At 56.7% G+C, this 9,003-nt stretch overlaps 1 protein-coding gene across 1 annotated transcript; it reads right to left on the bottom strand.

The window, feature by feature from the left end:
* Positions 1-1,005: 1,005 nt before the first annotated feature.
* Positions 1,006-4,667, bottom strand: LOC135577701 (uncharacterized). The gene is made up of 10 exons (XM_065047822.1): positions 4,511-4,667; positions 3,941-4,020; positions 3,618-3,743; positions 3,403-3,482; positions 3,191-3,311; positions 2,778-2,867; positions 2,298-2,402; positions 1,668-1,817; positions 1,301-1,455; positions 1,006-1,018 (listed from the first exon to the last, which is right to left on the bottom strand). Exons 1-10 carry the CDS (start codon positions 4,665-4,667, stop codon positions 1,006-1,008), a joined length of 1,077 nt encoding a protein of 358 aa, XP_064903894.1.
* Between the last annotated feature and the right edge of the window lie 4,336 nt (positions 4,668-9,003).

The raw sequence follows: 9,003 nt of genomic DNA on the forward strand, positions 1-9,003 counted from the left end.
GGACTTCAATCCCAGCAGCTCTCTGCCCGTGGTGAGCAGGGGCAGTATCGGGGCTGACGTGAGGGGAGATGCTCCAGGGTCAGGTTGTGCAGAAGCCCAGAAGCCATCCCACGAGAGCCCAGGGGAGCAGAGCCTGCTCCCAGTGCTGTCCACGGGGCTGGGCTGAAGGGCAGCTGTCACTGCAGGCTGCCCACCCCCAGGGCTCAGTCTCCGTCATCAGCCTTACATCATCAAAGAGGGGCAGGAGCTTTTCCTCCAGCTGCTCGACAGTGGGTCTGGCCTCTTCGCTCTTCAGGTGTCCCATCACGCTGCAGAAGAATGTCAGGACTCTCCTTTTCACTTCTGTGTTGCTGTAGTCGAGCAACCCCACAACTTGTGGTAGGAGGGACTGTATTTTTCTTGCCTGTATGAAAAACAGTTTCATTTTTGTGAAAGGATCAAAGACCACCCTGGCAAAAAAGCCAGTCACTGAGTACCAGCCTCCTGTCCAGCTTCATGGCAGGTGGTGGCACAGGAATCTCTGTGGCAGCCTCCTGGCAGGTGGTGGCCATGGGCACAGCCACGGAGATACAGGAGAGCAGGGCCAGGGCAGGGAGGGTTGAAAAGCAATGACTCCCTGTGTCCTGCTCAGCCGTCCCCTTTTCCCACAGGCCCCCATGGGCAGATGTCTTGGAGAGACTCCGTGCCTGGAAAGCTCCCCAGGCAGCTATCAGGCCCCAGCACGGCAGGGAGGGCGTGTGGAGCTCTCACCCACTGCCTGACCCCCAGCCAAGGCCAAGCCACCACCTCACCCAATGCCCCAGCCCCACCTGCCAACATGGCTCGCTTGACACCGCCCCGCTCACCATGTCAGGACTTTCTGACCCACTGATGGCGCCTGCGGGAAACATGGAGTCTATGACGAGAAGTCTTTTGCGCAAGTTTTTTAAGATCTTCTTCAGAGGCCGGGGTGTGGAGATCATCATGTCCCACATGTCCAGGGCAGTCCTGCGAGAGAGCGCTCTGTCAGCAGGGCAGCCTGGGCCACAGCAGCGTGTCCGGCTCCGCGCTGCAGGACGCTTGGGATGCCCTGGGCAGCAGCAGAGGCTGAGCTGCTGCTCCCGTGGGGCTGGCAGGAGTGCAATGGGGGGCTCTGGGCTGTCTTGCTCAGCTGTGGCTGCTGTGGGCCTGGCTGACCCCCAGCGCTGGAAAATGTGGTGGGATGGAGGGTCCTGCTCCTCGGGGGTGTCCTGCAGGGTTCCTTGGCTCTGTGCCCCTCTCCCCACAGTGAACAAGTCCCCATGGCTTTTGGGGCCAGTACCTGTCTCCTGGTGGAGCAATCCTCAGCAGCGTTGTGAGCACCTTCCCAGGTCTCCTGTCAGCCATGAGCAGAAGCAGGGACGCCACGCTCTGCCGAGCTGGTGCTGTGTTGATGCTGTCCAGGTTTTTGTGGATGCATCTCATGATCTTTGGCAGCTGGAGGAGATAAGGTGAGGATGGCGCTGTCACTGAGTGCAGCCACTTCCTCAGCTGTCCTTCCCATTCCTCTCTGCCACCTTCATGTGGCTTCAGATTCCTGAGACACCAGGGGTTGGGGGGTAGGGATGGAGGAAGGAACAAGGCCTGACAGGGCTGAAGCCTGGCAGGGCAATCCAGCCACTGGCCACTTACATCCACTGGCCACTTACATCCGCCAGCCAGAAGTCAGGGAATTCCATGACCATGTCCAGCAAGTCTGTTGCCCGCTTCTTGTCAAAGATGCTGGAGTCTCTCATCGCCTCGATGAACACAAGGACGATGTCTGTCCTTTCAGAAGTTCTGAGGTATCTCGCACAGGACTATGGGAGGAAGGAAAGAAAAGAAGGAAATGAAGCCAAATCACACCGAGCGCCCTGATGCTGCTGCTTGGCCAGGCAGTGCCAGCAGCCCTGCAGAGACACCCGACAGTGCTGGTGGCAGAGCCCGCAGCAAAGCTGGCAGCAGGGGTGGCAGTGACTGCACGGGGAGGATGAGAACAGAGGCCCTGGAGTGAGGGAGGAGGGTCGGACTCATGGGCACAGGGTGCTGGCCCTGCCGTGAACCAGGGCTTGCTGGTGGCCAGGAGGACTGGGGCTGCTGCTGGGACACTGGTGCCAAAGCCCGGAACCCAAGCGTGTGTCCAGGGCTGGCTCTGTGGGTAGTCAGGGCTTTGCAGGCCCGTGCCGGCCACAGCTCCCAAAGCAGCTGCCTGGGCAGCAGCCCCGCATGGGGCAGCTGCAGGCTGCTCTGGGGTGCAGGGATGGGGAGACGGCCTGGCTGGAGGGTGCCTGGCTCCTTACCGCCAGTGTGGGATGTCTGAATAGCGCAGAGCTCATCTTCTCAATCCTCCCCACAGCCCTCTCCTGCACACATTCTCTCTCAGAGGTGGTGAAGGTCAAGAGCATCTGGGAAGAGAGAAGCTGCTGGTGAGCCCTGGGAGCAGCCACCGCTCCAGCAGAAGTAGCACCACTCAACTCCTGGGCTGGACTCTGTTCTCAGGCAAAGCCTGTAGTGGGGTTCTGGCCCTCAGGCCCCTGGCAGGCTTGGAACAAATGCCCTGGGCCAGCCCTGTGGCCAGGCAGGGAGGCAGATGTCACCCTCTGCGGCCACTGTGCTGCAGAAGAGCCTGGCGGGCAGCCCCTGGTTCCCCGGGGAGGTGGGCACCCTCCCAGCAGCGCTCTCTGCACGGCACGGGGTAGGACTGTCCACTCCAGAGGGGACACCCCATCCCCAGGGTGAGGAACAGCCCTTGTGAAGCCCACTCTTTGCACACGCCAGACCTGGAAGATATTCTGGAGCAGCTCGCTGACTCTGGAGGCTGAAGAGCCGAGCACCAATGCCTGCAGCATGTTGTCCATGGCTTCCATGGTCTGCAAGGAGACAAGGAGTTTTGGCCGTGTTTCCTGCCATCTGTTTCACACACGGGGGACTGATATGAACTCTCAGTGCCAAGAGGCAACTCCTGTGCTGATTTTCTGTGTCTGGGAGAGACTCAGGGGCAAATAATCTGCTACGGGCAGAGCAGCAATTGGCACTGGATGTGGCCAGGCCAACTGTCAGCAGATGAAGGCATGAGGGTGTGAAAGCAGAGCTGAGACCAACCCTGCCTTGTCTTTCTGGTTATATATCACCATGGGGTGAACAGGGAGCAGCCAGAGGGACTGTTGGGTCCTGCAGTTCACCAAGCACTTACTTTTAAGAAGAGATAACGGCCCATATCCTGCATTTTCTCTTCTGGAGGAAGCAAGAAGACACTAGAGAAGCAGGCTTGGAGGAGGCTTGCCTCCTTGCCCTCCAGCGCCCTCTCCACTGCGCTGCAAAGAGAGAGGAGCCAGTCACACTTGGGTATTTGGAGCAGTGCCTCGAGGCCTCGTGCAGGCGTCCCCGGGAGGGATGGGCAGGTACCTCAGTTCGGCAATGGCAAGCATGGCGTTCCACCGCACCGCCGTGCGCAGTTTGTTTCTGGGCTCCTCTTCCAGCAGCACCTGCAGAGCACAGCCGGGATGGGACCTGCAGCTGCCAGCACCCAGTGCCACCAGCCCCTGGCCCTGCCCAGCGCTGTCCTCACAGGGTGCCGGGGGCATCGCCCCCTTCCCCAGAGACGCCATGTATCCCCTCACCTTGATATTCTCTGCCAGACCATATCTCTGGCAGAAGAGATCTAGGCCCTGTGGAGGGCCGTGGCGCTTGCTGTTGTAGCACAGGTCACAAATGTTCTGAAGAAACGGAATCTTCTGGCTCTCCTCCTGGCAGCCAGGGGACAGAGAGACAAACAGGGAGTGTGAGATGGGGACACACAGCCAGCGGCACCACAGCATGGGGGTGCAGTGCCAATTAGCGCCCTGGGAGAGGCAGCTCTGCCCAGCCAGCACCCTCCAGCACCCGCAGCAGAGCCCCTGTCAGCAGACACCGGCTCAGCCGCCTTCCAAACGGCCATGGTTACCTTTTCTGGGCTGCTGACAAAGGACATGATGGAGTCCACCCGTGTCCTTTCGAATTGGTAGACAGGTAACCAGCCAGCATCTAATAAAGGAGGAGAGCAGGGAGGGCTGCAGAGAGGGTTTGCAGGCAGGACAGAGCAGAAGGAGCTCTGCCCCATGTCCATCCCAGTGCCCGCTGCCCCGGCACAGTCTCCCCGTGCGTGTCAGGGCTGCAAGGGTGCCCAGCAGACGGGCTGCGATGCTGGAGCCAGGCAGGACGGGGAAAGCGCCCAGTGCAGCGGGTGAGGAACTCGCTTCAGACGGGCAGGAAAGGTCCCCGTCCCGCAGCACGGCTGCCTCCTGCCCGCCCAGCTGCCTCTCGCTGCCCGTGCCCTGCAGCAGGAGCTGGGTCCCCTCTGCCCGCAGAGGCTGTGCTGGGGCCGGCTCCCAGCTCCGAGCAGCCCTGGGCTTCAGGCAGCATAATCACCACCCATGGAACCCCCTGCCAGCGTGTGGGGAACCGTGACCCTGGTGTCGAGCGGGGAGCGATCGCTGGGCCCCACCCTGCCCAACAACCAGGGCCCCTCACTCACCGATCTGCAGTGGCTGTGCCACATCCACCTGGTTGGGCTGCGGTGGAGATGTGACCTCCTGGGGAGCCCCAACCTCCTCCTGCCAGGCCACCCTGGGGCGGCTGGGGGGTCTCTCCTGCCAGGCCAGCCTAGGGCGGATGGGGGGTCTTCCTGCCATTTTTCAGACAAAGGAAAGGACGAAAAATGGGGAAGGCGGACGCTTTGTCAAAATGCCTCGGTATTGCAGCTCTGCCAGAGGCAGCGGTGAAGGGTGTGGGATGCGCCCGTGTGCTCCTCGTCGGGGAAAGACGTGAGCTCAGGAGCTCCTTGCTCCAAGTCTGCCGGGGGCAGCCAGAGCTGGGCTGTGGTTGGACTCGATGATCGTAAGGGTCACTTCCAACCAAGAAGATTCTCTGGTTCTCTGACAGACGTGGGCTACGCTCGGGGCTCTCGCCAGCTCCGTGCTCGCACCCTGTCCTGTCACCGTCCTGTCGGACAGTGTGGGCTGGGCCCGCAGCTGCACCGATCACATGCGGGGCAGTGGGTGTCACCAAGTGAGGTCACAAAGGGCACCACTGTGACCCTGTGCCTGGGTGGGGAGGGTCAGGAGGTCCCCTTGGGAGGCTCAGGACAGCTCAGCCCTGGGCACATGGCTGCTACATTTCCATCCCAGTTTCTAGAAGTTCCAGCACCCATTGCTCTGAGCACAGTCTTGAACAGTCTGCTGCACCGCTCCATTTCCCAGCGGCTGGTGCATGGTGGGGATGTCACAGACCTACTCAATGCCATCTCCTTGCTCCAGGAGCATCCATCTATGGGGATGTTGCGGAAAGGAGTCCCGTTGTCTGGCTCAGTTCTCTCTGGGCTGCCAGGGGTGGCAGATGCACTCGATCCCCCAATCACCCCCGGCCAAACCCACAGCAGTTTGGTCCAGGCTCCGGAGGAGGGAAGGGCCTGAGCCGTACCCAGGCCAAGAACTCCTGCCAGGAGACCCACAGGGAAGCAGAAGAGCAACTGAATGCCGGTAACTTGTGAATGCACAAGTCTCAGACACTTTTCCTACTGTATGCAATGTGACTACGAGTCTATCACTTCATTCCATAAATACGACAGCGTGGATGAGCCACTGTGAGCTCTCCCTGCTAAATAAGTGAGCTGTATGGCAATGGTTTTACTACTCACAGCTCAGTGGATGAGACCAATTTAAGTTTAATATTAATCATTTACCTTAAGTAGAGGCACACTAAATATAATCAATTCTTTATGCACATAAGGTGGTATGATTTTTAATATACTCTTTGCTTCATGTTACTTGGTAAACTGTATTTGCTAAAATTTTAAGCTGTAAAGTGCTGCTCATATCTACCAAAAGCAACTACAAACTACACTGATCGCTTACAAGATAAGGCCGATATTGCACTTCACTGAGAAGAAAGGAATTTGCGTCCAGGCAAAACAGTAACTGCAAGGTTATGGACAATAACCAATGTCTACAGCTGAACACAACAAAGCCCACGTGGAATCAGAGAAGTTTGCCACTGCAGCTTTAAACACGGACTCCAGAGCCAATGGTTATCAGGGAGAGAAGAATCCTGACAGTGTGAACTGCGACGGGTACGGCCTCACCTGAGAGTTTGTCCTCGGAGCTCCAGGACACAGAGTCCAGCGTGAAAGGTTATCAGGGAGGCAAGAATCCCGACAGTTTGCTTCCTGTTCCTGCAAGACAAGTGACAACCAGTCAGTGTCCCCTCTGTGGCACCTGGACCTTCCAGAGCGGGACGGCTGGTGGGAACTGTCACCATCAGCCAAGGCTCTGTGGGAAGTCTTCTCCTGGCACAGGAGCAGCTCTGGCTGTGCCTGCTGAGCACCACACTGCCCCACGGAGAACAGCAACACTGGGAGAGTGGGTCTCTATGGTCTCTATGGGTCCCTATGGTCTCTATGGGTCTCTATGGTCTCTATGGGTCCCTATGGTCTCTATGGGTCCCTATGGGTCTCTATGGGTCCCTATGGTCTCTATGGGTCTCTAAGGGTCTCTATGGGTCTCTAAGGGTCGCTACGATCTCTATGGGTCTCTATGGGTCTCTGTGGTCCCTGTGGATCTCTATGGGAAAGTTGACGGGGGGACCTGTCGACCTCAGCACCCCTGGGCCCCAGCATGTCCCAGTTCAGCAGCCCTGGGCCCGAGGGCTCAGCCCAGGGACAGCCCCACAACCAGGGTCAGAGCGGTTCCTGCTGCTGCCCCGAGGGTCACCAGCCCCAGGCAGCCCTGAGCCAGAGTGCAGGTGTCTGAGCTGGGCTGAGCTGGAAGGGGCTGCAAAACAGCTCATCGGAGGAGGCGATGGAAGAAGGTGCCATGTGTGTGGCACCGGGGGTGAACCGACACCCTCAGTTTGGTATCTGGACCCGTGCTGGGCTTGCACATGGACTAAGCCCCAGCTCAGACCACAAATTGCTGTTCCCAGCCCCGGCTGCCAAGCGCTGGTCCTGCTCTCTCCTCCCTGGTGCGACCCGAGCGCACGACTGCCCTGCCTGCTCCTGCCTTGGGGCTTGGGGAGCTCAGGTCAAAAGGAAAGACAGACTGGTGTGGTTATGGGATCTCTTAAGTGTCCTGGGACTGCTTTGCTCATCACTCTGTAACAGTTCCTGGGCTATTCAGTCCATAGGTGCCCAGAGAGGCAAAAAAGTTCATGAACTGACTTTCCAATTAAGGTTTCCTTCTTACAAAAACACACACTTCCATTTTCTCATCGGCAAAAGACTGAAAGATGGAAGCTGAAGCAGCATGTGCCTCTTGTGAAAACAGGGAACAACAGATGATTCCATTCAGTGGATCCTTAGTTGCTTCCTGCACAGGAAACCTGTCCATTAATTTAATCCCTGGTGTCCAGGCAGGGCCTTGCTGATGTTCCTGTGTCGCAGCAAGTGTGTGCATGTCAGGCTTTCTGCAGGTTTGTGACTGAGTTTTCCATTTTCCCTAACAGTGACAATCTTGCTGTGTGCTCCTGAAGTCTCCCATAAGCTGGTGGTTGAGAGAAGGATGGGGAGCTCCAGTGAGCTCAGGGAGGACCAGGCAGCATCACAGGCAAAGCAAACGGGAACTCGACTGGGTGAACATTAATGGAATTTATTGATAGAAGAAACAGGAACGTCTCCCCCATCTCTGGGCGGATCACCGTGCACCCTGATCCGATACAGGCAGGTGTAGTCCGGGTGGCCCCAGTTGCTCAGCACTTGCAGCCTGATGTAATTCACGACCCCAGGGAGCTCGTTCTGCAATGACAAGAACAAATGAGTCGCCTTTTCCTCTCTGGCCCGTGAGCACTGACAGAAGTGCCGCAGCGACGGCCTCGATCAGCAGCTTCCTTCCTGCTGCCCCGCGGGGGCTTTGACCTGTCGTGGTGCAGACGTTCTTATCCTGGCCCAGGACGTTGTATCAAGGATGGTGTATTTTGGATGCTATATCTAGGAGGGTGTACCTGGGATGATGTATCTGGAATTCTGTATCAGGGATCCTGCATCCGGGATGCTGTATCTAGGATCCTGTATCTGGGATGCTGTATTTGGGATTCTGTATCGGGGATCCTGTATCTAGGATGCTGTATCTGGGATGCTGTATCTAGGATCCTGTATCTGGGATGCTGTATCTAGGATGCTGCATCTCTGATGCTGTATCTAGGATGCTGTACCTGGGATGGTGTATCTTGAATGCTGTATCTGGGATTCTGTATCTGGGATCCTGTATCTGGGATGCTGTTTCTAGGATTCTGTATCTAGGATGCTGTATTTAAGATGCTGTATATAGGATGCTGTATCTGGGATGCTCTATCCGGGATGCTGTATCTGGAATGCTGGATCTAGGATGCTGGATCTAGGATGCTGTATCTAGGATGTTGTATCTGGGATGATATATCTGGGATTCTTTTTCTAGGATGCTGTATCTTGGATGCTGTATCTGGGATGCTGTATCTAGGATGCTGTATCTAGGATGCTGTATCTGAGGTCCTGTATCTGGGATGTTCTATCTAGGATGCTGAATCTGGGATGCTGTATTTAGGATGCTGTTTCTAGGATTCTCTATCTAGAATGCTGTATTTAAGATCCTGTATCTTGGATGCTGTATCCGGCATGCTGTATCTGGGATGCTGTATCTAGGATGCTGGATCTAGGATGCTGTATCCGGGATGCTGTATCTAGGATGCTGGATCTAGGATGCTGTATCCGGGATGCTGTATCTCAGATGCTGTGTCTAGGATTCTGTATCTAGGATGCTGTATCTGGGATGCTGGATCTAGGATGTTGCATCTGTGATGCTGTATCTGGGATGCTGTGTCTAGGATGCTGTATCGGATATGGTGTATCTGGGTTGCTGTGTTTAGGATCCTGTATCTGGGATGCTGTATCTAAGATGCTTTATCTAGGTTATCTGTATAAATATGTGTACCCTGGACCAATACAGTCAACTATGCTCTGTCACTCACATTGAGTCGTCTCAGCTTTTTCCTCCGCCGCTC

Source organism: Columba livia, unplaced genomic scaffold (assembly GCF_036013475.1).
Source record: "Columba livia isolate bColLiv1 breed racing homer unplaced genomic scaffold, bColLiv1.pat.W.v2 Scaffold_134, whole genome shotgun sequence".
In the NCBI taxonomy this organism is placed as follows: Eukaryota; Metazoa; Chordata; class Aves; order Columbiformes; family Columbidae; genus Columba; species Columba livia.

Bases quoted from the DNA above. Each gene is read 5' to 3' on its own strand.
- LOC135577701 (XM_065047822.1), bottom strand. From the start codon at position 4,667: ATGGCAGGAAGACCCCCCATCCGCCCTAGGCTGGCCTGGCAGGAGAGA. The intron at 1,818-2,297 runs GTAAGGAGCCAG...TTCCTCCCATAG, and splicing joins TCAGACATCCCACACTGGCG to TCCTGTGCGAGATACCTCAG. The intron at 1,456-1,667 runs GTAAGTGGCCAG...TATCTCCTCCAG, and splicing joins CTGACTTCTGGCTGGCGGAT to CTGCCAAAGATCATGAGATG.